The sequence below is a fragment of the Cladophialophora immunda genome (assembly GCF_000835495.1).
Source record: "Cladophialophora immunda strain CBS 83496 unplaced genomic scaffold supercont1.1, whole genome shotgun sequence".
Taxonomy (NCBI): domain Eukaryota; kingdom Fungi; phylum Ascomycota; class Eurotiomycetes; order Chaetothyriales; family Herpotrichiellaceae; genus Cladophialophora; species Cladophialophora immunda.
The window spans coordinates 3251298-3278862 of NW_015622541.1; the positions used below are offsets into that span (position 1 = coordinate 3251298).

The window sequence follows — 27565 nt, forward strand, 5'->3', positions numbered from 1 at the left end:
AATGACTTTGAAGGCCATCTCCATCTAGCGCAGTCCGAGGTCGCGATCAACGGGGCCAGCAGCCCACCACCCTCCTGGTGGAGAACAGAGGGCGTTGGTGGTGGGCTGCTGCGCGGCGGGGCAGCTAAAGTACGCATGCCAACCAATCTGAGGGCATCAATGAAACTATGCTCGTAACAATGACAAGATAGATCGGGTATACGTCGTGCCGGGTAAGGCTCGGTGCTGCATGTCTGCGGGGCTTCTCTGTCGAGGCCAGTGCAAAGGAGGCAGACCTTGAGTTCGAACCTCAACGGAGCACCCGACTGTCACACGCACCATTTTATTCTTATCATCCTCTCGCCCTGCCTAACCCTTGAACGGCGATCTTGATTGGAAATGGCAGCGATATCTCTGAAACTGGCTGACGGGACCTGGTTAGATGGGCGAGAGTATCTGGCATCAAATCCTGTCTTCCAGCTGTCCTCCGAGTCGGTGCCGCTGTTGGTACTGGTGCATGGCGGCTCCTACGACTGTGACTTCTTCGACATCGACGAAAAACTCAGTGTGCGACAATGGGCTGAAAGACTCGGGGTGCCAACAGTAGCGCTCAATCGTCCGGGCTATGGGAAGACCCCTGCGGTGATCAACAGCCGCGACAGCGGCGGCACAGAGACCTATATCCAACGCCACGGTCGCTGGTTGAACGAGCTCGCTCTCCCCGCAATTTGGAATCATTACTCGTCCACTCTGCCTGTGTCGTCAATCGTACTTTACGGCTCGTCCGTGGGTGGCGCTGTATGCACCGTTGCAGCAGGGCTGTGGGGCAGAGACTCATCGCCGCGCTACAAGATGGCCGGCCTTGCCCTGTCAGCCATGGGCGCCACTCCGAATGCTGGACCGCTTAAGGACTTCTACGGGCCTCTCATGGGGAGCACCGAACCTCTTGTTCTGCCCCGAGAGGTCCAAGAAAGTCTGGCGGCCGGGGAGATGGCAAGCCTGTTTGATCAGTCCATTTTCGGGACCAACAAGGGCCAGCATGCCACATCCGGCGAAGAGCTGTACGACATCAACATCGAATGGCCGACATACTGGCGCTCGTATGCCGCCAACATTCGAGTGCAAGTTCTGTACACACTGGGAGAGATTGACAGGCTCTGGCATGTGAGCCCGACCAAAATACACGAGTTTTCGAGCGCATTTCCAAATTCCCCTTGGGTTGAGAGCAGACTGTTAATCAATGCGCCACATGTTCCGGAATTCTCTCGACAATGTTCTGGTTTTCTGCTGCGGGTGTTTGGTTTCGCTTTGGAATGTGCAACCTGCTTGACCATTCAGGAGAGTAAGCAGGGAAATAGAAATTCTGTGTGATGGAATATGACTCTCAAGGGAAGAAAATATTGGGTGCGATCTAAGGAGTCAGCCCGATCAGTAGACTATAGATTCGAGAATCCTCAAATTCCAAGCTCATTTTGTCGGTGTGATCAGCATGACATTCGTTCGCAGTGAATACTGAGAGCATAACGAGCGAGGTGCTAAGAGTTGTTGAAGTTACACGTACGACGTTTTGGTTGTCGACGCGGTGATGCTCGATGATGGAAAGAGAATGTAATCCACATAGTCACTTGGATCATTTGCGTGAACTTCTCAAAGTCCTAGAAAATGAGTCCTAATAGCGTCGAGGCGGAATGGTTCCTATTGTAGGATTGACTACACCCGTGCCAAAATGGACGAATCAGGGCTTTGTCTCTCACTATTCCTATTGGGGTCATATGACCTCCGGCACGCATTCCACCTTGGGATGGGCTGCCCACCTACTTCTACTGCACCTGACGCAACTCTCCCCCCTCTCCTTCTGAGATACCTCAGAGATAGCCCAACACTGCACACACGCCATTAAGGCAATTGAGTCAATACGACTCCTAGACCATGGTGGCCTCTTTCCTTTTGTTCTACTCTTCGCTCCGCTCCGATCCCAACAATTCCGCACCTGAGCAGTTACAACGATCTTGAAAGCCCAGCGGGACTGTACAAACCCTCTATTCGGTCGCACAAGACCCTCGAATGGTTGGCTAGAAACGAACACTAGCCACACCCGAGTCGCCCTGATGCATCTCTAAATCTTGCGACACATTCCCGTACTTGACTCTCAGCGTGTCGATGAAATAGTTGGTCCTCCCCCGCCATGGCCCCTTGCTTCCAGCCGTTGGCATATTGCTGGTTGCTGACAGAACGTAGGTGGACTGCAGCGCTAGCAATGGCCTGGCCACTACAGAGTCGTCGCGGGGTATGCGAGGGACGAGACTGGTGATCCTGTGTCTTCGCATGCCCTTTACAAGGCGGTAAAGCAGAAAGGCCGTAACGTCAGCCCCAAGTGTCCATGAAGCCATGGTATAGCCTATGATTAGTACCGTATTAGGTAAATCTTGCAGCATGGCGTTGTGCCATATGTATTTGCCACCAATACAATACTTTTGTCCATCCACTGTCAAGTCGATTCCACCTGCCCATTGTAGTTTTAGACCGGTTGCAGTAACGATGATATCGGCGCCGATCTTGCCTTTATTTTTGAGAATAATGCCATCTGCAACAACTTCCTCGATAGTATCGGTCACAACTTTTGTCCGGCCATCCCGAATGGCCTTATAAAAATCGCCGTCCGGAGCAAAACAGACACGCTGGTCAAAAGGGTTATACCGAGGGCTGAAATCTGGATCGACAGGGTAGTTCTCTGGTAGCTGTTTTGCGGCGCTTCTTTGAATTGCCTTCCTGGACGTCGTGGGAAAGAGCAGGCTGAAGTAGTAAAACAGTAAGGGTAAGACCATGAACTGCATTCGCTTGAGTAGAAAGAGTGTCCGCGAGGGTAGATAAGTCTGCCGCCAATTGACAGAGCCAGAGTTGGGTAACGATAGGATATAGGACGGACTGCGTTGCAGCATTGTGACGCTAGAAGCTGTCTGCGCCATGGCCGGAACGAGAGTGATAGCTGTCGCACCGCTGCCAATACAGACCACCTTTAACCCTAGAAGGGCATTGTATTGAAAGCAGTTCCACAGGACAAAAAAGGGCGTTTATTTTCCCCTTACCTGTATAGTCAAAGTCTTTTGGCCAGAATTGGGGGTGGACGACACGGCCCTTGAAGTTACCCAGCCCTGGAATCACTGTCGTCAATGCTTGCTGGTAATCATAATACCCCGTGCCGAGAACTAGGAATCTGGCTGAAGCCCGTTTAATTCCTGATTCAGATTTCACCGTCAACTGCCACATCTGAGATTTGCTTGACCAGTTCGCGCTCTTGACGCAGCAGCCGAATTGAATATGAGGCTCGATACCTTCGGCGGTAGCCGACGCCCTCATGTATTGCAAGATCGACTTCACACTGACGATTGGTTTATTCGCAAGCCACGGTCGCCACGAAAACTCAAAGGTGAATAAATCTGAATCCGAACGTAGCCCGGGATACTTGAAAAAGTCCCATGTTCCACCAATTGCGTCTCGCGCCTCGAAGACGGTGTAAGTGGTGCCAGGAAGCTCGGACTGAATGCGATAGGCAGTGTTGATGCCTGATATTCCCGCCCCTACAATGACGACGTCGAAAATGTCGATGTGTTGATCGAGTTGCTTATTGTGCTTTGTATCAGCTGCGTCCTTCATGGTTTCCGCCCCAAGCTTTTGAAGGGATCGTGATCGTCTTCTGCGAGATTGTCGGTGAAGACCGAAGGGCAGTATAGTCCAGCAGAGTTGATCTTACAAGTAAATAAAGGCAGCCTCGCGGACAACCAGGTCCTGTGCACATGACTGCAACTCCGAGACAGCCCCGACCTGGCTTCCATCACAGAGAAAAACCAGCGAAGGTGGTGGGCGGGACGTGGAGCGGTGGGCGGAGCGGCGGTGGGAAATCCTAAATGGAGACATTCCCCTCCTTCCCCGGTTCTGGGCTCCTTCTCCCTGACAGACGAAGTCGCCAGTAGACTTGATCTCTTCTCGAGGCCTTCAAATAGGGGGTTGCCTCTGGATTACTCCGACCCTTTTACCCATCCAGTGTCACAAGCAAGATGGAAAAACCTGAGGTCACGGAGTCCGGCGTCTCCAAGCACGTCGAGCAAGCTTGTTCTGTCCCGGAGCAGGAATCGAAAACGAGCAAAACGACATGGCCCACTCTCACGGATGAGGCTGCTCACGCTCTCAACAATCAGAAAAGCACCAAGGCAATGCTACTATTCTCGATTTGGATCGCCTTCGCAGCCTGGATGGTGAACTTCGACCTGGGCTACCAGGGCGCAGTCTTGATTATGCCATCATACAACAGGGCCTTTGGACGCTGCGCACCAGTCCCTCACCCAGCGACTGGAGCAACCATGGAGCTATGTTCGCTCTCTGCCCTCCAGCAATCACTGATCAGCCTACAAACACTTTTCTATGCGGTTGGAGCCGCAACTGCCGGACCGGTGGGAACATGGCTGGGCCGAAGACATACCATACAGGTAGCATGTGCGTTATGCATCATTTCTGCCGCTGGCATGTCAGGTACTGCCGGGAGTTTTCTGGACTACATGGTGTGTAAATGTATTGGTGGTGTGGGTATCGGTCAGCTCCAAGCGGTGGCCATCGTGTACGGTTCTGAATGTACGGCCGCTAATAAGCGTGGCCTGCTCCTCGGTCTCTACAACGCTGGTTTGTCTTTAGGGAATGTCACGGCGGCCGCTGTCACCGCCGGGACGTCTAAACTCGCACCGAATTCGAACTGGCAGTGGAGAACACCTATTCTTTGCCAAATTCCCCTTGGTCTTATCCTCGCAACCGGCACGCTCTTGTTCCATGAATCACCAAGATGGTTGATGATTAAGGGGAAAGAAGAGCCGGCGAGGGCCTCCTTTGCGGCATACCTACAATCAGCTCCGGATTCTGACATTGTAACGGCACAAATCATCGACGTTCAGCGTCATATCAACATTGAACGATCGAGCCTTACAACATCTTCGTGGACTGAGATATACGGCCCGGAAAATATTCGCAGGACCCTTACGTCTGCCTTGATCCTAATTGGTATAGCTATTACAGGTATTCAGTTTGTTGGATACTATGCAGCATTGTTTTTAAGCGGAGTCGGAATCAGCAATCCCTATGTCATTAACGTGACTCTTGGATTATGTATCTTTGCCGGCACTTTTCCAGGACCCTTCGCGACTGAATATCTTGGCAGACGACTTTCAATGCTCATCGGCTATGGCGCTATGGCCTCCTTCATGGTCATATTTTCATCGGTCAGTACTGGCCTCGGACCAACTAATCCGACTGCAAAAACCGTCGTGGTGGTGTTTTTGTGTCTCTGGGCATTTGTGTTTGGAGCTCTCATTGGACCCTGTGTATGGCTGGCATCGGCAGAAGTGCATAGCGTGCGTCTGCGGACCTACGGACAAGCTAGCACTACGGCACTATACAATATCTTCGCCTTTGGAGCCACCTTCTGGACGCCATACATGCTGAGTCCAGATTACGGAAACATGGGGGCTAATGTTGGGTACTTCTATGCCGCTGTCACGTTTGTCTGGCTTGTGCTCGTGTTCTTCTTGGTACCGGAAACTGCCAAGTTGACTCTGGAACAGATTGACGATCTGTTTGAACCAGGCCAACGCGCGTGGAAAACTTCTCTGTCCAGAAACCAGAATTCTCTCATTTCAAACTAGCGGGCGACGCGCCAGCTGTGGAAGAAGACTCCCGCGATCAGAGATGTGGTAGGCGGAACACAGTGTTGTTGTTATAGCGGTGCACGCTGGCGTTGTGTCGGCGGGTGTGACCTATCGGTCTCTGCGTTGAAGATGGATTTGAGAACCGTGCCTTGGAGCCGGCCAAAGAAGTGCAGACTACACGTGACTCACAAGCCTCAGCATAATTGGATAGTGTTTTGTAGGTTTAGCTAGCTAGCCTGCAAATGCTGTCCACGACTGCGCCCTAAAACTTCTGTTCGCATTCTAGACACCGCTTGGAGTGTGTTAGCTCGAGCCTATCACCATGATTCAATACCATATTGACACTTCCTTCCAGAAGTTCGACGGACGACGCATCAGCGCCGATCTCCTCACTCCTTGTTCCAAGATGCACGCGTCACATGGCTGGGCTCGTGATGAAACACCTCCGACGAATCTTATCGGCCTTCCGCCTTTAGAAACGTGGCCCTGGTCTATTTTTCCGAAGCCGTATTGAATGGCACCTTAATCAATCCACAAGTGAGGAAGTCTAAAGTCTCTCCGAGCGAGCACGATAGGATGACCGGTTCTGTGAAGTAGACCTCATCACGATCTGCGGTCAGCCTTAATATTAGAAACGGACCTCTCATACGACCAGAGGGCGGGATACCCAATGGAAGGTCTACCGGCCAGGCGGCTATAGTATATAGTCACGCTCATTACCCTTTTATAGTTATCTTTCCCTCGTAGCTAATTTATAATAAGTACTGAATCTACTGAACTGGGGTAAGGCTTACAACCATAGGCGCCAACTCGTACGGCGGTAGGTAATGGAAGCGTTCACATCTTGTAGACCTATTGATTAATTGTCAGGAACCTCTGACACACACCGCAAAGCTGCCAAGAGGCTAGCTAGCCCAGATAGAAACTCAGCCTCCTCGCATGAGACTCGCAGGCTTCTCTCATACTTCAAGTCTTGTATAACCTGGGCGGTTCGGTTGCTATCACCCTTAACCTAACCTAACCTAACCTAACCTATGTTAGAGCCTAATCATAGACAATACCTTTTGGGAACGGACGGTCCCGTTTGGGCGTGGACCGATGGACAATGTAGGAACTGCGATCAAGTTTTGTGTATACAGAGGAGGCAGCTACAAAAGAAAATAACGACTGTAGATGAGCTATACCAACTCCATTGATTGCGAATATATCGATGGTGCTATTGCGATGTGCTTTAAACGCCGGTGTGAACCTCCAGAGCCCTGAGAATCGCTTTTCTTTCCAACAGCTTGCTTGCCCAGGCTGATAAATGGGGGAAATCAACTCCCAAGCTCGCAATAAACGCTCCCGCCCAGCGGTACAACACAAATAGATAAGCATCGACGGCGGTAAATGAATTTCCCACTGCATAAGTCGTCCCAGATGCACGCATTTTGCTTTCTATCAATACAAAGCTCTGTTCGAGGTTCTTTATCGCCTTGTCTCGGATGGCAGAGTGTAGCTTCGGGTCATCGACGAGTCTTTCCGGCCGATAGAGTCCGCCATATGCTTGGCCATGTACCACTCCTCCAAGGTAATTGAGCCACTCATATACACGGATAGTGTCCAAAGTCGTTTGTCCAAGGAATTTCCGGTCAGGGGCCAGAGATGAGATGGCAGTTACGATCGCCGGAACCTCCGTGATAATCTCGTCGTTCATTTTCAAAACCGGCACTCGCTTTTTCGGATTGAGAGCCTTGAACTCGTCCGTGAACCGCTCGTCTTTAGCCATGTCAACTTCGGCCAGAACAAGTTGAAAGTCGAGCTCAGCCTCATTGAGCAAAATATGCGGCGCAATAGAACATGCTTGGGGCGAATACCAAAGTGTTAACGAAGGTGCCGAAGCCATTGTACTGATCCAGGAAAAGCTTATGAGTTACGAGACAACGGCGAATAAAAGTTTGTGTAAGGAGTTTGCAATCTTGCATGAACTTCGAGAATTTCGCGTATTTATGATTGAGCCATGAACCGCATGACGAAGGCACTTGTGGCAGTTCATCGTCATGTAAGCATATCGCAAATGCAGGACTCACATGTCATGTGCAGGGCGCAGATGCCAGATCTCTCTTCCTATCGGCTCTTTTGACCCAGACTCCCTGGTGGACTTACTGCGTATTCGATTTCCAGTTTATCAAAGCCAAGGTCCTTTTCAATATGTCTAGAACCGCGTTGCTTCCAAAGTGTCCAATCGCAGTACTGCACGAAATAAACACCCTGCTTACCAAACGACTACCCTATTCGGTAATCTTCCCACTTTAGGGTCGGCTTCATATCCCGCTTTAGATGTTATTATCAACTTCTGAGATATTGTCGGTCAAGGTCTCCGCGGAGGGCAGTCTCACATACGTATCGTTGGCGGTAGTATATGGAGGGTCTTTTTCAATATGTCTACAACCACGTTGCTCCCAAAGTCCCAAAGTGTCCAATCGCAGTACTGCACGAAATAAAACACCCTGCCCACCAAAAGACTGCCCCATTCGATATTTGCCGACTTTCGAGCCGGCTTTAGATATTATTGTCAACTTCTGAGATATTGTCGGTCAAGGTTTCCACGGAGGGCAATCTCACATGCATATCATTGGCGGTAGCATATGGTACGCTTTGGTCCAGCTCCAGGCAGCGTCAGAGGCTCCCTTATCCACATCTACACCGCTACGTGTTCGTCATGGTAATTAAGACTGTGCCGAAGAGAGCATCTCCGAGTTGAAGAAGAAGAAGAGCACGCAAGTACAAATACGCCGCGAGATCCTTGGGAGGAGGATGAAATGTGCCCATCAACACCTCAATCAATCCATTTCTCTCAAATCGCACTGCCAGCGTGAAACACCATGGTTCACTCAACAATCCAACCCGCCATCTTCTACTGGGGCACGCCCGTTGTGCTGATAACCACACGAAATCCTGATGGGACCTCGAACATTGGTCCCATGTCATCAGTATTCTGGCTCGGCAATCGCTGTATGCTCGGACTTGGGGCGTGTTCGCAAACTACAATCAATCTGCTCCGCGAGGAAGAATGTGTGCTTAATCTGCCGTCAGACGACATGATCCCGCAGGTCAATGCATTGGCACGCACAACGGGCTCAAAGGAGATACCTAAGGTCAAAGTCATGCTCGGCTACCGTTACGACAAGGATAAATTCAAGACTAGCGGTCTGACACCAATGAAGTCTGAGCTTGTGCGTCCAGACAGAATCAAGGAGTGTCCCGTGCAGATGGAAGCCGAGCTGGCAGGGTACCACGAAATGATGAGCAGTCTCCCGGGAAAGGTAAAGGGATTCACCTTAGCGATCGAAGTTAAGGTGAAGAGGACGTACGTGGAAGAGAAATTGCGCTTGCCTGGGCATGAGAATCGCATCAATCCAGACGTCTGGCGCCCCATGATCATGAGCTTCCAGCATTTGTATGGGTTGTCGAACGGCGCGCGGGAGAAGTCCTCGTTGGCAGATATTGAGGAGGAATTGTACAGGTTGCCTGTTGATTAGGACCTAGAGTATCTCATTCCACTTGAACAATAGAAGGTAGAAATGGAGCAAAACCCTGATTCACAAACCTTGATGAGAAGGAGTGTCTGACTTTTACGGGCCGCACGTGTTTGACTGGTAAAATGCGAAAGCCGGCACAAGTTGCCATGTTGCTTAAGGAGCGCTCCGTGATGCTCAGCCAAAGGTTCAGTTAAAGCTCAGGTTAAAGCGGCCTTCGCTAACCCTCTAGGATCAACCCGTAAATGGTAATTAGGTTTTTCGTTCTCGAGTAATCTAGGTAGTATATCGACCCTCCTTGCGTTCGTTGCCGTGAGATTGGCGTTTCTTTGTGCTCTTGACATCGAGTGGAAGCGCGTTCGAGCCCGCGAACGAGGGGAGCAGTGGCCTGTCGACTCACGGCAATGACATGCGCGGAGTTGAGGCGTTCGAGGTGCTATTGCCAGCGATATACGGTCGAAGGCACCCATTCTTTCAAAGAGTCACCGGTTCCCTTCCTATTTTCGAACGGGACAATACCTATTCCCTGGGATGCCTTTAGAATGAGGAGACCTCGGGATCATTCATGTGGAATGGAGCGATGATTGGCCGGACTCGAGGCGTGTTGGTTTGCGATTTGCGGCCGTCAAAGGGATGGCGCGAAATCTTCAGCTGCCACTGCTGCTTTAAGGTCTCGGCACATCATCTGTCTCTGAGGTCGCGCCAGACAGAGAACCCTATTCAAAGACATGACTATATCGGTCCTTGACACGGAAGATCGTGACCGCCAGCTTCATCAAGTTGTCATACACCAATATCTTAACCAGGAATCCTACAACAACAACAGCCAAAAGCTTCATCGTCACGGCCAACGCTATGGCGTATGCCTGAAATGCTTGCTCTCGGAGCGGTGTCTCTCGCAGCAGCCAGCGGGGACGATGAACGTAGACGTAGTATGTTGCGCAGGCGGTGAGCCCGTACATGAGACGGGCAGCGGTGGGCAGAGTCAAACTCCAGTAGAAGCACTGGAATAACAGAGACTCTTGCTTGCTGAGCTGCATCTGACAGGTGAAGGAAATCACCTGCCACAGCATGTAAAGGATAACAATCCCAACAACCGCCAGCATTGTAACAAACGCTGTATCCCTCGGCGGTGTGGTATCGACATCAGTGAGGTTGTTTTTGGCATTGCTGTCGTGAGGGACTGAGTCTGGATCGAGGGACTTTCTGGCGCTTTCCTCGTGCTCCAACGTCCTGTGTCCGGACTGGCAATCTTCAGCAGCGAAAAGAGCCGTTTTTTCGTCGACAAATTCGAGAATGTGGAGAGGGAATTCGCTCAAGAGGGGCGTCGCAATAATACAAAGAAAGTATTTGATGACTGGCCGCATGTTTGCGGTCGTGAAGGTTGCTATTTCATCAAAGGGAAGAAGTTATGGCCCTCGACTTCCAAGGTTGCTGTTCTTTATAAGGCGCTTGTTAGTCGCTGGGCAGGGCCCGGCCGGCTTTTCAACGCGACTAAGAGGTGACAGCGCTTAATATGTATGGCTTGGCACAGCATCGCCTCCCAAGCAGAGCCTATTCTAATTTAGATGGCATGAGCTAGGAACTGCCACAGTCTACCCAAAGCTGTCCAAAACACAAGGCACGGCGCCTGATTGACTCGACTTCGGTTTGAAGCGCTGTGCTCCGGCCAGTCTCCTGGCCGGGTACACGAGCAGCTACTAGGCAGGTCCAGGATCACGTCATGCTCCGTATACGACTTCTCAAATACAACTCTCTCCTTCTGGGAGACAACAAACAACAATCATGAATTCAAATGCTCGCAACTCTTCAGCAGTTGTGGATGCTGTTCTTCTTATTGTTTGCTAGATATCATGTCCTCTGTTCATTTAACCAAACTGGGGCTTCTCTATGTTTTGGTTAGACCTAATGTCGCCATGGATTCTTTGCTTCAGCTCGAAACAGCCAGGAGCTGGCCTTCCGCTTGAATAGCGCTCACCACGGCTAGGCCGCGAGGCAGATTCGCCCTTAGCAACAGTCACTCGTATGGGCGACATCCAGGTTATACGCATCTGAATGTGTATCTATCTCTCTCATCGCAAGCGGAATCCTCCAGGTTATTGGGCCGACGCATTTGCCTGGCCTCGTCCTGCGCCGCAAAGTCCATAAAGGCCCCTTCGTCTCTGCCGCATTAGTGTTCTGAGTTGTCGCGCGGCTCTCATTATGTGTGCAGTGCCAGATGGTCTCTCGCAAATGACCTGCACAGCTTTAGTGCAGACCGGACGGTAGGCGGTACTGGAACGTATATAAGGAAGGTTCATTTGATTCCAGCCGTTATATTCACCTGCTGTGAACTCCGAATCAATATCGCATACAATATAAATCTCATTTCTCACCGTCTGACATTACTCATCTTAAATACCATGCTGCGTTCCTCTCTTATTTCTCCAATATTTGTACTTCTATTTTTCGGCAAGAGTCTGGGATACGGAGGCCTTGCTGCGAACGCTGTGGGCGGCGGATCTTCCTTGCGGCGGAGACAATATGGTACCATGGGCCATGGGGCATATGGCATGTTTGAGGGAGTGGAATACAGGTGGCACCAGATCTATGATGGTATGTGGGTCGGAGTAGACCCGAGTGAATGGGACGACACCGTCCACACGCAGAACGACGCACCACCTCCATGGGTTGGACCTACAACGGAGCCTACCACCAGCACTTCTACTCTTAAGGAGCGAGATCTCGTCGCAAACATATGCAAAGCTGGCAACGCTTGTTTAACCGCCACTCAGAATGCGGCTTTTAACATCAGAACAGCTGCGACACAATTCTTTACAAATCTTGCCCAAACGCAGCAAGCACAAGCGGTCCTGAATTTCTTGTCGAAACCAGTTATCCAAAAGGTCACCATCGGTTTGTCTCCCCCTCCGACAACCCAATCCCAATCCAAAAGTCTCTTCTTTTAGTATGTGCTGATATTGGTATTACAGAGGGCGTTCTTAACGGTGCCATTTCCGGCCTAGTCGGGGGATTCGTTCAACAAGCCGCGGCCCCTAACGGCCCACCCACGCTGACGGCGGGAGTAAGCGAAACTTCCGTCTGCTCTACAGAGAAAGACGCGTTAGATGCCGTGATTTCGCTGCTACAACAACAGGCCACTCAATTCGGGCAGATGAACTCGGCTTTGGATTCGATTGCCCAAGAGCTCAGTGCCATCAAGATATCCATCGGCAGCGCGGTCAACGGTCAGGAGTTCATAACTGTGACTGTGGCTACTATCGAATGTGGGGAAACTGTCAGTCCTACCGCTGCTGGTACTTGTGATATTGTGCTGAACACTTGCTGAGCCATTCTTCTGCAACAACGTTATCCGTTTTGCTAGAAATGATCTTTTGTGTTGAACTGAGCACGGTTGTGGATGTATGAGTGTATTTATTGTTCTATCTGCTTGTTTCCCCCCCGGTTCAGAGAGTGCTTCCCATTTGTATGTACTGTTCGGTCCTCACAGGAAGTGGTGCTTGACTGTCTAAAACCAACTCGAAGGAAGTCTGGAACCCTGTCTGTAGCAGCAAGTGCCTCCTTTCGCCAGCATTTTGTCTCCCTGTAGATGTTCCGAAGTTTAGTCTTGTACGAAGTTATTTCTAGCCTAGTTCTCTTTCGCTCTCGAATGAGAGATTAGTTTACACCAGAACTCCCTGTTACCTTCGAATTTGAAGTATTCCATCAGACACCGGGGTAGCATATACCCACCATAAAGTAGTCCGAGCGCGATGGTACATCGAAGGGCTGAGGTATCTAGTAGTGCTCCATACTGTTCGAACGGCAGTGGAACATAGAAGTGCTTCTACGCCTACATGCCTGTATCACAACTAGGGATGATTGCCGTGCAAACCACTCAGCGGCTCTCGCATGATTGTGCGTTGATTATATCCATCAAAACGGGAGAATATGTTCTCTTGGTGAGGTGAATGCTCGCAAAAAGACTCTTGTCTCGACCAGTCCTGCCTTTGTGGGTATTCAATATATGCAATTAGACTAAAGAATGCTTCTCGTGACCAGGTCGAGGAATTCAGGCTCGGGAGACGGCGTTCAAAGAAGAGACGAATGTACGTCGCCACTCGCACCGAATACTTCCATCAAGCTTCACGTCTTTTTTTTTCCATTGCATAGCTTTCACCCTTGGCCGCAAATCTGTCCATCACGTCAGTGAGTCGCTACTCTTCGAGGATAAGGATCCGGGAAACGAGAATGTTCGTCGACTTACGGCTCCAAAGTCGCAGCCCTGGGATGTACAGCCCGTCACGAAGCACTGATCCGGCTCGTTCAGGTCACAGGTCTGCCCGATGATGCAGTCCACAGTGTCGGTGAAGCCGGCCCCGCCGGTCACTGGGTTCTGGAAGGGGAGGTCGACCTCGCAGGCGAATTCGCCGTCGCTCACGGACGGGCCGACGCAGGTGCCGACAAACGTCTCCCCCTGGCGGGCGGCGAGGGCTTGACGGCGTGCCGCTGGGGAGGCGGAGGCTGCTGCTGGGCCAAGGAGAAGGACCACAAGGCACAAGGCGGTTGGGACGTGCATTTTGATATGGCTTAGGTTCGAAGATTCCGAGACCCTTTTGCGCGGATTTTTTCTGGAGCGAAGACTGCAGGCAACGGTTGTACGATCAAATGGCGGTCGTGACTGACGCTAAAGGCATTTATTTCCTGTGCGGCACCACGCTTATGAATAGGTAGGTGGATTGGGTCCGCTCTGAATAGATATCCCTCCCGACTGACGTTTTGCTACAGGGCCATTTTTGGTAATCAAATTTCTGGCCTGGACTGGCTTCGGACCTATCGCACGGGGACTGCGGAGATGGTATGACGATATGACAAATCCCGATAAGCTGAGCTCGAACGACACATTGTGCACATTGAGGTGACGGATTGATCTCTTGAGTGAAACAGGACCCGTTGGAGCCCAAGGATTCCAGCCCCTTCCTTCTCTCTATCTATCTAGGAAGACGGTGACGGGCTTGCCTCGCCGTTCCATGCAAAACCTCACAGCGGTGTTACGACAGCCCTAGCCTCACGTCAGCGAACCGGCATGGATTGCGAAGACCAGGTGGTCATCTCATCAACACCCCCGACTTGTGGGGTCGAACAATGCATGCATATCCCAAACCCTTGGCGACATAGTCATATTACTACTCGAAGGAATACGAGTATCACTTCCACTTGGGCCAACGACACGACGACCTATCAATATGATCCATGACAAGTTTCTCAGAGTCTCCCTTCCATGACCGCTTTGGCCATCTTTGGAGGTGTTTCTTCGAGTGCACACACACAGCCAGCTCAGTCTCCCTCCTATCCCCGTTTTGTTTTCCCTTTTGACCGACAAATACAAAGAATATTCGCCGTCATGTCCATGAATAGACGCCATGCACGCATTCTTCAGACCATCATTGGCGCCATCCTGCTCTCCCTGGGGGTTTGCTACTTGGTGACCGAACATTCAGCTCAAGCGAAAGCCCAATACGTGGGGGAAGAACCAGTTTCAGCTCCCGACGCGGACACTGCGCCCACCGTCGTCTTCGTGTGTACAAGCCGCGACGACACGTCCTGGATCGAAAGGGATTTCTCCTTCTTCCTCCCTCGATCTCGACGGATCGTCTATGTCGCCGACGACACGTCCGCGCCATTCCACCCGCCTCTCAACCACGGAAACGAGGCCATGTCCTACCTCACGTTCCTGATCGACCACTACGAAGCTCTTCCCCCCGTCGCCGTCTTCCTTCACTGCCACCGCACGACTTATCACAACAACGTCCGCTTCGACAACCAGACGGCACCGCAAGTGCAACGCATGAACTACTCACACGTCCACAAGCACGGCTACGTCAATCTTCTCTGCGACGAAAACGGCTGGCCCAGCTCCAGCTGCGACGTCGCCCACGGAGCGAGCTTCCCTCTCTCCAGATTCCGCGAGTCCGAAGCGGATTTCAGGCGGCTGGTGCCCTCTCGGGTCAAGAGATCATTCATTGCACAAATGAACTACATCCTGAACAACGTGCTTCCGGACCAGAAGCTTCCGGCCGTCATTGGCGCTCCGCGAGGGGCACAATTTGCATTGGCGCGGGAAGCAGCGCGGCGTGTGCCGTTGGAAACGCTGCACTGGCTGAGGCAGTGGGTGATCGATTCTGCCGGGCACCTCGACGGCCATTTCGTGGGCCAGGTGCTGGAGAACCTGTGGCACGTTATCTTCCTCGGCGCGGCGAATGGTGTTTTGTGTCCGTCGGAGGATATCTGTTACTGTGACCTGTACGGACTGTGCGATTGAATTGTGCGAATCACAGCGAGAGCAAGACAAGTTTGGTGCGGAATCCGGTATGACGCCCCGATATCCATCACAGATGGCTCCGGGGCCGAGAACAGTCAGTCCCAGTGATGGTCCCGGCGATTTTCTGCAGCTCGGGAAGGTGGTTTTCGTAGACGCCCCGCGGGGTCGTGCGGTGTTTGTGGCACAGGTGAGCCGCCGCCGCCGTGGCGATGGCATGCTGCCCGCCGTTGCCCATGAATTTCGTGTTGGACGAGGCCACGTGGGTCGCGCTCATGTGTTTGCCCGCCATCATCAAGTTCGCGACGTTGACGGAGTACAGGCAGCGGAAGGGGATGTCGTAAGGCTTGCCGTCCCGCTCGTCCCATTCCCACCACCGGAGGCGGAAGTCGTACCTCTCGTTGCCGGGATAGTGCAGACAGAACGCGCCCTCGTTCTGCACCACCGCGTCGCGGAACGGCTTATGGCTCCGGATGTCGTTCTCGGTCAGGACGTAGTCTCCCTTGTATCTCCGAAATTCCCCTTGCGCGGGGACGTAGGCGACCCAGTCGAACTCGAGGTTGGCGTAGGTCTGGGGATCCCTCGTCTTGACGTTGGAGAATGTGCCGTAGATTGCGCGGAGCAGGAAGTCGCGGATGTGCTCGCCGTGGGTATAGGGGTCGAGCCACTGGCCGTACTCCCAGAAGTGCGTGAGAGGTCGCGTCATCCGCCGGGGGACTTTCGCCTGAGATACAGAGCTGCTCGGAGTCGTGACCGCCGGTCCAGGACCGTTTTCGATCCCAGGTCTGGTCAGCTGGCCACCGAGGTCGGAAAAGTCCTTGGCCACCTCCGTCGCCCAGGGGACGGGCGGGAATCCAACGGGCGAGTCGGCCATGCGTGTGCGGAAGAACACGGTGTTGCCGTGGTGCATGGCGTTGCCCTCTGCCGGGGCGAGCTTCTCCCCGTACTCTGCCTGCGACTCCTGCCCGAAGAGCGTCTCGGCGCCTGCGAGCAGCCCTGCGATGGCCTTCCCCGAGCAGTCGATGAACACCGGCGCCGTCAACCGGACCTCTCGTCCACTGCGGGCATGGCGGGCATCGACGGCGACGATGGTCGAATCCCGCTTCACCACGTTGTAGACGGCGTGCTCCAGGAAGACTGTGGCGTTCGCTTCTGCTTCGAGGAGCTCTCTCGCGCAGATGTCGCCGTTGGGCTTGCGCTCCGAGATCTCGTCGATCAGCGGCCCCGTCACTCCGCGCGGGCGAAGCCCGATTTCCACACTGGCGTTGCCCCCAAGGTACGGCCGATCGTGAACCAGCGCGACGCGCTCTCCGAGTCGAGCAGCGGTGAGAGCTGCGGCCACGCCAGGCACCCCGCCCCCGATGACCACGACATCAAACGTCCCCGCGTCGACAGGGTCCTGTGGCAGTCCGCGGAACCTCCGCCGCCACGCGCGAGCTTCGGCGTTGACAGCCCGAGGAGGCGCGATGCCGTCGCGGCTGAAGAAAACCGCATCGCAGCGTCCGCAGAATCCGGTCAGGTCGTGGAGCGCCAGCCGTGTCTCACCGGCCGGAAGCGCCACCTGGCCTCCAAACTCCCAGGACCAGTCGAGGTCGTTCGCTCCAAAGACCGTCTCCAACGCGCTGCCGTTGACCGCGAGCGTGAACCTGCCCGGATGGTGACCCGGAACCCAGTCCTTGGCACGGACCCAGACGTTGTATGTGTGGGCTTCCGGGATCGAGATGGTGGTCGTGGCGTCTGCGACGGGGCGCCCGATCCCATGGGCCAGCAGGTAGGGCGAGCCCATCTCGAGATCGAACTGGGAATCCAGGACCCAGCCCCCGTAGTCGTCGAATTCCTCGGCCTCCACCAAGATGCCTGAATCTGGGAGTTTCTCCATCCTGTGTGTGCGGTAGCTGCTGGCAATGCTTCGTCGAGTGGGAAGAGCAGGCGGCACACGGTGAAGGAAAGGAGGGACTACGGTCCTGTTTGTAGTCGATCGCAGGGCCTCAAAGGAACTGTGTGATGAGAAAAGAGGCGTCCTAGCCCGCCTTGTTTAGTAACCTCGCCCTAATATCCTGTCCAAGCAACCCAACGAGCAGCGAATCGGAAGAATCCCACAGCAACGAGGCCTGATGACTGCTGCGGAGTATTGCTTTCAACGATCATCTCTTGATTACTCGTCACGACCTCGACCTCGGCGACAGCCCCGAGCTAAGTCCGGCCGATGAAGATTGCCAATGCCTGCAGCGTGCGAACCGGGATAAAGGTCGCAGAGAGCGCTGCTGTGGAATTATTATATACTTTCGGCCTCTCTCGTTTCGGGGCTGCATTCATCACGTTCACATTCGGGCAAATAGGCACTGGCCGGGGAAGCTTCCGGGGTAAGGCTGAGTGCCAATAGGGGCTCTCTCTGTCTCGCTTGGGTTTACTGCTCTAGAGGCCTCTCCTTTCCCGTCACAATCCTCCCTCGCCCGTAGAAGAGGGTAGATGGATCTGATATTCATGCCACTGCATCAATGCGGAATCCCTACAATATCACCGAGCACTGCGGGAACGGAGAAGTTGCTTTGACGCTGATTCTCAAGACACCGAAGGGCTGGATGGAATGAGAGCTGTGTCCGCAGTGGTGCTGGGCTTGTGAAACATTATAGTCGAGTATGGATTATGAGAGCGATTCGCACTCAAGTCACACACCATTAGATGCCAATACATATGCGAGGCTACTACTAATTACGTCCGAGTCATGGATACCCAACATAAATGATAATCACTATTATGTTGCTCGTCTCCGGCTTCAGCCGTACTGTGTATGGTAAAGGAACAAAGTTTGATCCAGCTCGAAGTCGTATCCGCGCCAGAAGGGCATCAAAGCTCAGCCGCTAGAAGCGATGAGACCGCGATCTGAGAGAAACCGAAACCTGCCTTCTTGCACAGATAGAACTGCACCTAAACCTCTCCCAGGAGGAGGACCCAAGTACCGCAATTGTGTGGAACGATAGAGAGCGATCTTCCGTCAAAGGTTGAGGAGCCTGGCAGGATACCCCAACCCAAGATTTGACAGCAACTTGGGACAGCGGCCACAGCAATCGGGTCCGTAGCTGCTTCAAAGGGCGCTCGCTCTAGTGCCTGATCTGGACGGCGATTCTGTTCGTCATGTACTTGGAGATATCTCCAATCAGGAGACACCCGACGATGGACAGAGCCCCGAACGGAATGCTGACATACCAGACGTAAGCCAAGGCATCCGAATAGGCCCAGCGAGTGCCGATGGTCGCCGCCTCGATAATGGCCGGCGTGACCCCGGAGACATCGGTGGCGTTGGCAGGAGCGGTAAGAAACGTCTGGACGAATGCGGCCGCCGAGGACTTGGGAAGACCGGCGTCGAGGGCAAAAGCCAGCACCCTCTCTGGAAGCTTGTTGGTGAGCTTCTCGCTGAAGACATTGTAGTAGATGGAGTAGCCGATTGAGCCTCCAACGAAGCGGATGGTGAGTGTCAATGCCGTAGCTGTGGCGATCAGGGAATCGGGGCAGGCGGTCATGGCAATCGTGGCCGATGGGACGATGACTCCACCAATCCCAAACCCAGCAACCGTAGCCAGGCCCACAGCAAGTCCGGGATTGTTCGGGGTCACTGCAGCCATACTGCCAGTGAAAGCAGCTTTGAGATCGTATGTCAGCAGGGTGCAACATCCAGGCCACACCATCCACTTACTCATTAAGACGCAGGAGATCAGAAGGAGCTCACGGTTGTTCCCTTTGAGGATCGTGAGCAGTGCATTCATCACTGTAGCGCCGACCGTAATGGCAATCGAATAACCAAGGCCTTTCACGCCAACTTGAATAGGGCTAAGAGATGTCAGCAAGATACCAAGAGGAAGGCGGTGCAAGAGCGCATACTCAGGGTTATAGACAGTGCTGTATGTCAATGGTGCAAAGTTGATCATGGAGTAGAAGTTCATTCCCGACACAAAGGCAACCGCAAGCGCGATGGCCACGACTCGCTGGCCAACAAAGAGGTCCCTCGGTACCATGGGATATTTGGCGCCTTTCCATTCCCACATGACGAAGGCGATTATGAGGGCTGCACCAATGAACAGCATGCAAAGGACGTACGCACTCGTCCAGGGGTGAGATGAGCCCCCTGACTGCAGAGCAACGAGGCTGCGCACAATCAGCTGGGAACTTCGATCACTTCTGAACGTGCTTACAATAGGATGACTCCGGTGATGGAGAAAAAAGCGCCCACATAGTCGATTCTCTTCGCGATTTCTGCCCGGCTCAGGTCGCCCTTGCGCAGAAGGTGGGAGTCTGGGAAGTAGAAAAGGAGCACCCCAACGAAGAAGATTGCGTTATAGATGCTTGGTCTTGTAAGCGCAAGGGGGGTCGGTAAAGGCTTTCATGTGTTCTTACAAAGTGATCCACAGACCCCATCGCCACGTCGCATGGGCAGAGAGTAACTGAGAGTACAAAACGTACGGAAAGAACGGGCCTTGACGTAGGGTCAGCATGTGTGCGGGAGAGCTGTTAGATGTAGAGGAAATCCACCCACAGATGAAAAAGGTGACGCATGCAAGGTAGATGCCACGTTTCTTCACAGGGACCAGCTCCGCCGTTCTAAAGAATCAAGGTCAGCGAGTGTCCAGGTTCAGGACTTGGTTGTAGGGGCCACACTCACCCAGCCAGCGCTGTCAGTTCTCCAATAGCAGCGCCACCGCCCGCAATGGTCATACCGACCACTCCCTGAGCAAAGGTCTTTGCGGTTGCGGTGATCAAGACGCCAACCAAGATCATGACGGATCCCAGGATGGAAATGTTTCGTTTGCCGAACATATCTTGAAGATAGCCACAGAACGGACAGACGGCGGCAAGAGCCAGGGAGTTGGAGACTGGGAGCCAGCCAGTCGAGGCTGACCCCAAGTCGGCTGCGATGTAGCTGAGCGACCCTTTTGCGTGTTAGTGCCTCTGATCGAAGCTGCAAGGAGTCGGCCGTGGGTTTACCTCCGACGAAATAGAGCGGGATTTGTGATCCTAGTGAAGATAACTTGGTCAGCAAGCTGATCTGAAGGTCCAAGTCCATGGTCGGCGTAGGTGGTAACTCACCCACGTATACACCACACAGCGACACAGTGGCAACGACCTGTTTCCATGTCCAGTTGACGCGTCCGTCGGAGTCGTCACCTTTGGCGACACGGGTCTTTTCATCGTCGGGATCGACGACTTCGTGTCGTGTCACTGTTGGGCTCTCTTTCTCTTCGAGTCTGGACTCGACGTCCTGGTCTAGGTCTTGAGTGCTGCTCATCGTGTCGGACGAAGTGCTCACGGCTTAGCAATCTCGTGGTAGTGGTATTGGCGTGGCTGAGGAAGACTTGTGGGAGTGCTCGGAGGGGGGCATCCTCCCCATATCCCAGGGACATTCCGCTTGTATATGTACTATCCAGTGCACGCCCTCAAGCCCTCCACGCGTAATGCCCTTGCGTTTCCCCATGGGGTCAAGCCCGCTTGATAGTGTCGGGAGGCCTTAGCTTTAGACCACGAGGCTGGAACGTAATGGAGACAGTCGCCGGGTCCCATCCTAGGGCGCATGGCTTTTACATGAGCCAACATCGGATAGACGTGGATCCCCAACGCATGCAAGGGCTTGAATCTCTGGGTGGAATATGCAGATTGTTGGATGTCTCGTCGGCGAAATCTCTTCGAAGTCCCCCGCGACGAATTAGGCGCGAGAAGCAACTTCGTTGTTCCGTTCCGAGATCAATCTGGCCAACGACAGTTCAGGAGAGGCATCGAGTCAGATCTGGCTGACACTGGGGACCCTATCCAGCTTCAGAGGTGAGGCGTGGTAACAACAGTGAAAAGGCTGACTAGACCCCCGGCCCCCTTCTCCACCGCTGACGGTGAAAAGGCTCACTGTCCCTTCCCCACAAACCATGTGGCTTCGAACGCGCCCCAGATCCGATATGCCCGAGGCACGAAGCCTGCTCCCAATTCGGATGTTACTCGAGTCATTGTCCCTCCGGCCCAACTCACGCGCTCAGCATGGGTTGCAAATATATCATCGAGTGGCCGTGTCGCTCGTCTTCCCCAAATCTGGGGGGGAGTAGATGCAGTTAGTGCGGAACAGGTGTACTAAAAGATCCTGATACGCGAAATCGCTCGGAAAATGGCGTCCTTCACAGGCAAAAACATCGTTGTGACCGGGTCCGCTTCGGGCATTGGTCTTGCCATTACGCTGACTCTGGCAGAGCGAGGCGCGACAGTCTGGGCGGTAGACCTGTCCCCGACTCCCCCGGACGAGCTGAAACCGTGGATTGAGAAAGGCAAGGTGCACTTCGAGGGCGGCGTCGACGTTGGTGACCGGGCCAGATGCCGAGCATACATGGCCAAGGTCGTCTCCGCGGCTGGCAGGTTGGACGGCCTGGTGAACAATGCTGGCATCGGCCTGGCTGAAGGCCCCATCGCGTCCGACGAGGCTTACGACCGAATGATCTACGTCAATATCGGAGGCGTCTGGAATTACGGCACCGCCGCGCTCCGGGCGATGCAAGAGCAAGAGCCGCAGGGCGAATGGGGCTCGCGAGGCAGCATCGTCAACATTGCCAGTGGCGCTGGGCTGAGAGGTGTGAGCGGGCTGGCTGTCTACTGTGCCACGAAACACGCGGTGATCGGATTGTCGCGGGCGTGGCAGGAAGACTTTGGAAAGTACGGCATCCGGACGAACTCTGTCGCACCAGGTAGGTTGACACCCCGTTGATCCCGGAAGCCTTGGGAATTGTCTGATGAAGATCCGTCCAGGTGCTACGGCGACTGCTGCCTTTGTGAAGCGGGCTGAGGAGGAGAAAGGTTTCCTCGACACGTTGCCTAGTAATCCACTGGGGAGAGTCGCCAAACCATCCGAGATAGCTTCGTCAGTGGCCTTCCTACTCTCAGATGAAGCCAGCTATGTCGCGGGGGAAGTGCTCTCGGTGACTGGAGGTCATGCATGAAGGAAGGCGTCGAGGCGGGAGGGGACAGGGACCTCTTCTTCAATAACCAGGCCTAGGAGCCTGCTTCTAAAAGCTCATAAAACCCCTACAGTCTCCAATTCCACGATGATTCCCTTGCATTTCAGTTGCGTGTAGTGATAAACAATAGGAGCAAATGCGGTTAAGCGCTAAAATGCATAATGTGCGTATCATACAAACCCGAACTTGTCCGTCAAGGTCTCGATGTATACCAACATCTGACTCAATCCTTGCAAGCCGGCGGGTGCGTAGACCCCAGCTTACTGACGGACAGTGAGTGGTCCTAGCCTTGGGTTCCCCGGCTCCCACTAGTCATAGACAGATCTTGAGCAGGGATAGTAATTCATCTCTGACCATACCCTGCGAGTCAGCAAGTCCTGACATCCTGCCGCGGCCACTATCGTATCACTGGCACGGCTTAGAACGAATCTTGGAGAACGTCAAGCCTGGCCTATGACTGCCCACAGAAGACGTCTGGGATGAGTGTCTAAGCACCTGTTTCACTTCGAACCTCTGGTGTCCAATGGCAAGGCAGCTTCGCACCGTCAGGACACTTCCGAGTGCATACCAAGCTGGTACAAGACCGAGGCAACGTAGCCCGCATGGAGCAATGCCATATCGTCCCGAGGGAAGGAGGGTCTGAAGTACATACAAGTCTCGGGATTTCCACGTTAGGCGGGCTGTGAAATCTGAACAACCCTCTTCAAATGATTTGAAATTATTTCGTGCTTTGTCTTATTCTTTCTCCGCCTGGTACAGCCAAAAGTGTGTGACCGCGACGCCACTCCTGCCTTCCCAAGATGATTGCGAACCTACTCGACGAGTACGAGGTCCTCGATCAATACCACTCGCAGCCCCGGAAGCTCAAGATCATCCACGTCGGGGCCGGTGCGTCGGGGCTCCTGCTGGCGTACAAGGCTGAGAGGCAGCTCCGCAACTACGAGCTGATATGTTATGAAAAGTATGTCGAGACAGCAACAACTCCACAACCTCCGACAACCCCTTAGACATCACCGTTGCCGTACATGTGGGAGGGACTGACTGACGCCTTTTGGGTTCGTTGCAAATAGAAATCCAAGCATCGGCGGAACGTGGTGGGAGAACAGATACCCCGGATGCGCGTGTGACATTCCCGCCCACACCTACACGTACACCTTCCGTCCCAACCCGGAGTGGTCGGGCTTCTACTCGCGCTCGGACGAGATCCAGACGTACTTTGAGAAGTTCTATGACGAGTACAAGCTGGAGCGCTATGTGCGGTTGAACACCGAGGTCGTGAGCGCCACATGGGTCGAGGACAGCGGCGAATGTGAGTCTGCCGTGCCGTGTTTCTGCAACGTTTTCGACGGAATGGAACTTTGGCCCCTTTGTTGGAAAACAGAAATTCTAACACAGAAGCGTAATGCAGGGGAAGTCGAGCTCCGAAGTGGAGAGAGGACGTTTACGGATCGCTGCAACGTCCTGATCAACGGCTCCGGGGTCGTCAACAAGTGGAAATGTGAGTGCGGAAGTCGCTCGACCGAAGTGAAAGACGCGCGGTTTGTGGAGGATCAGAACGGCTGACCTCCCACAGGGCCTGCTATCGAGGGCATTTCTTCGTACAAGGGCATCCTCGCCCACAGTGCCAACTGGGACACGTCGATTGACTGGCAAGGCAAGAAGGTGGCCGTGCTGGGAACAGGATCCAGCTCCATTCAAATGGTGCCCCATCTGGCTAGAGGTAACAAATTTCGGTACGTTCTCGACGCCGGGGGACATCTCCACTGAACCGTCGGTGTGGCAGGATCTGAGAGCTTGACCATCTTTGCTCGAAACATGACCTACATCGCCCCCCAGGTCGCCGCCGACGACCAAAAGATAGACGAGAACAGCCAGCCGGCAGCCGCGGTCGGGAAGCACTACTACATCGAAGCCGAGAAGCAGAAGTTCCGCACGGACCCGGAGTTCCACCTGCAGTACCGCAAGAGGTTGGAGTCGGCCCTGACCGAGATGTTCCCCATGTTCCTGCGCGGGACGAAGCTGAACCTCCAGGCCCGAGAGGCGATGCGAGCGAGCATGCTGGCCAAGATCGGGCCGGGCCACGAAGAGCTGAAGCAGAGGTTCATCCCGCAGTGGTCTCCCGGGTGTCGGAGGCTGACCCCCGGCGAAGGGTACCTGGAGACCCTCATCCTGGACCACGTCAAAGTGATCCACGACGAGATCGTGCGGTTCACCGAGACCGGGCTCGTGACGGCGGCCGGCGAGCAGTTGGACTTTGACATCATCGCGTGCGCGACCGGGTTCGACATCGCGTACACGCCGCACTTCAAGATCACGGGCGTGGACGGCGCCGTGATGCAGGAGGAGTGGAAGGAGACGCCCAACATCTACCTCAGCATCACGGCGCCCAAGTTCCCCAATTACTTTGTCGTCAACGGCCCAACGGGGAACTGGGGCCAGGGGTGTGCGCTGCCTTCGGTAAGCAAGCCATTTTGATTTCCCTCCCTCCCTCGTCTCTCGAGAATCCCACCAGCCAGCCCACTTTTCCGCGGAAAGAGAGAAACCCGGCATGGGGTTATATGTTGTTAACGTCTCACGTGTCCTGCACAGCACGAGGTCCAACTCGAATACGCCCTGCAATGCTGCCGCAAGATGCAGGAGGAGGGCATCCGGGCGATGGAGCCGCGCCAGGGCCCGACGACGCAGATCAACCAGCACCTGGACGCGTGGCACAAGAAGTACAGCGTGTGGGCCGAGGAGTGCCGGTCGTGGTACAAGGACAACAAGCCCGACGGCCGCGTCTACATCTGGCCCGGCAGCCTGCTGCACCACCTGAAGACGCTGCGCACCCCGCGCTACGAGCACTATGACCTGCGCTACGACGGCGACAACGTCTGGGCGTTCCTGGGTAATGGCCGGACGGACCTGGAGTGGGAGCACGACAACGGCCGCCCGGTCGATCTGGCGCCGTATATCCGCAACGACGATGTGCCATGGAGCTTGGACCTGCCCGTGCCCGTGAAAGGCGCGGAGCCGCCGCAATAGGCGTAATGCAAATGAGATGAAGATGATTCTGAAACGTTCGTGGTGACGCTTCTTGTTCACTTTTAGATGCCCTTGTTCCGAATGTGAGAGATTTTGTGCGGGCGATGAGGAGAGATTGGCGATAGACACGCTCGTGCAGATTTTGTCGTTTCACCCCTGGATGATCCCCCATCGTTTTGCATCGTTTTGCCAGAGAGAGACAGAAAATGTTGTTTATCAGAGCAAAGAACCAGATGTCCTTTCAGCCTACTCCAGAACCTGTCGATAAGAAGCTGCTGCTGCTGCTGCTGCTGCTGCCGCCGCCGCCGCCTGACCATCCTGATAAGACGCACATCTGCGGTACCAGCTCATCGCGACGTCGTCCAGGGGCCGCGGGGCAGGCCAATAGACATTGTTGCGTGACCGCAGCGGCACGCCCTGGGCGATCTTGAGACTCGGCTCGTAGAGGTGCGGGTACTTGACGAACAGGCTGGGGTCGAGCAGGTACTCTTCGACGCCCCGGCCGATCTTGAGGCGGCGGTACATCTCATGCGCGTACTCCCTGGTGTGCAGCAGGGTGTAGAGGTCCGGGGCGGGCAGCTTGACTTCGAGCTTGGGGCCGATGAGGGCGGTGCTAGTGGAGGCGGCGGAGGCGGCGGTGTTGTCGCTCAGCCACGTCGGGTTCGTCTCCATGCCGGAGATGATGTCGTGGATGTTGAAGTAGACCACCAGGGGCTCCGCGCCGAGCACGAACTCGGACAGGTCCGCCTGCACGACGTACGCGAGGCCGATGTCGCCGCAGATCTCGTCCAGGGCCGGGTCCGAGCAATGATACTGGATCAGCTTGTCCCTCAGAAAGGAGAAGACACACCAGTCGATGACGGGCGGATGAGGCACCGCCGTCTGCAGCGGGGTCGGCTGCATCGAGGGCGGGATGGCCGCGAATGTTTCAGGGCCCGGCGATATGCGCCACGCCGCGAGTTTGGCGAGCGTCTCCTTGCCGTTGGTCCATTGGATCCAGGACTCCATGCCGCCCCAGGCGATCTTGATGAAGGCGGACACGAGGCTTGACACCATTCGGTTGAGACTGAGGCACTCCTTTAGCAGGTTGATCAAAAGCGTGGTGAAAAAGATAGGGGACGTACCTGCTTATATCAGGGTTGCGTCTGTGGCCCAAGTAGCCAGTCACGGCGCACATCTCATACGCATGAATATGTTCCGAGTAGTTGGAACGCGCCATCACCTGCAGGTTGCGATAGATAGGGAATGTAACCGAGGTTGGAGGATTGTGCCGTATCGACGGTGTCGTCGATAATGCTAAGGTTCCCTGACCGACATCCCAGTCGACGTCCTCTCCCAAGGACTCGTCGTTGGACGAAATCACCGCTTGAGGCTCTGCCGCATACATTTCTGTGGTAGACATTTCGCTGGATGAAGAAGCCACAGAGCCCGAAGCAGGGCGTGCAATTGGGTTTGATATGGTGTCGAGAGGCGCTGACAGTGGTTCGATGTCGGCGTGGACAGAAGGCATGTTCAGTTCGGTTGTCCACGAATCCACCCCTTCGTCATCGTCGTCGAGTCCGCTGGTGTGTGTGTCCTTCGTAAGAATTTTGTTAGGATCAGAAAGAAGGCCCGGAATGGCACGGGCTGGGCCAGAAACGCGATGTGCTTGAGGACCAACTCCAGGACTTACAAAGTTGTTCTCCCTGCTCTCCACCATGGTATCAATGATGCCCTTGAGGGTGGCTTGAAGACTTCGAAGCTTCTTCTCGGACTGCCATAGTAGCTGTCTTAGTCTTCGATTTTCCTCCACTAGTCTGCTGTTGCGGTCGCTCTCTGAACCGGAGAAGAGAGCCAGCCGCTGCTTGAGCTCGTTGATCTCCAGATTCTGCCGGGCGCGAAATGCTTGCTGGGAAAGTCGATTGCGGAGCTTTCTGCCACGGATAGGGCGGTAAGCATTACGAGCAGGAATCAATGGAACGACAACGTCCAGTGGCTTACCGCTTTTCTGTCGCAGCACTGGATTTCTTCTGTGGTCCAGTGCCAATGCCGGCAAACTCCTGAGGTGAGGCCATAATGCTCGGTATACCTTTA

The 27565-nt window shown here is 54.2% G+C and overlaps 6 protein-coding genes across 6 annotated transcripts; 2 read left to right on the top strand and 4 right to left on the bottom strand.

Moving 5' to 3' along the window:
* Nucleotides 1-6845: 6845 nt before the first annotated feature.
* PV07_00936 (uncharacterized protein) lies at nt 6846-7725 on the bottom strand. Its single transcript, XM_016387428.1, has one exon. It carries the CDS (start codon nt 7552-7554, stop codon nt 6901-6903), a length of 654 nt encoding a protein of 217 aa, XP_016254356.1. The 5' UTR covers nt 7555-7725; the 3' UTR covers nt 6846-6900.
* A 347-nt stretch (nt 7726-8072) lies between these two features.
* PV07_00937 (uncharacterized protein) lies at nt 8073-9257 on the top strand. Its single transcript, XM_016387429.1, has one exon. It carries the CDS (start codon nt 8534-8536, stop codon nt 9188-9190), a length of 657 nt encoding a protein of 218 aa, XP_016254357.1. The 5' UTR covers nt 8073-8533; the 3' UTR covers nt 9191-9257.
* Nucleotides 9258-9903: 646 nt separating this feature from the next.
* On the bottom strand, nt 9904-10554 carry PV07_00938 (uncharacterized protein; the record flags this gene model as incomplete). The annotated part of the gene is made up of 1 exon (XM_016387430.1): nt 9904-10554. The coding sequence occupies one exon, from the start codon at nt 10552-10554 to the stop codon at nt 9904-9906; it is 651 nt and encodes a 216-aa protein (XP_016254358.1).
* A 4016-nt stretch (nt 10555-14570) lies between these two features.
* Nucleotides 14571-15488, top strand: PV07_00939 (uncharacterized protein; the record flags this gene model as incomplete). Its single annotated transcript, XM_016387431.1, has 1 exon — nt 14571-15488. One exon carries the CDS (start codon nt 14571-14573, stop codon nt 15486-15488), a length of 918 nt encoding a protein of 305 aa, XP_016254359.1.
* On the bottom strand, nt 15382-17364 carry PV07_00940 (uncharacterized protein; the record flags this gene model as incomplete). Its single annotated transcript, XM_016387432.1, has 1 exon — nt 15382-17364. The coding sequence occupies one exon, from the start codon at nt 17362-17364 to the stop codon at nt 15556-15558; it is 1809 nt and encodes a 602-aa protein (XP_016254360.1). The 3' UTR covers nt 15382-15555.
* Nucleotides 17365-25541: 8177 nt separating this feature from the next.
* PV07_00941 (uncharacterized protein) lies at nt 25542-27546 on the bottom strand (the record flags this gene model as incomplete). Its single annotated transcript, XM_016387433.1, has 3 exons — nt 25542-26558; nt 26617-27405; nt 27473-27546. The coding sequence occupies 3 exons, from the start codon at nt 27544-27546 to the stop codon at nt 25739-25741; spliced, it is 1683 nt and encodes a 560-aa protein (XP_016254361.1). The 3' UTR covers nt 25542-25738.
* Nucleotides 27547-27565: the final 19 nt, after the last annotated feature.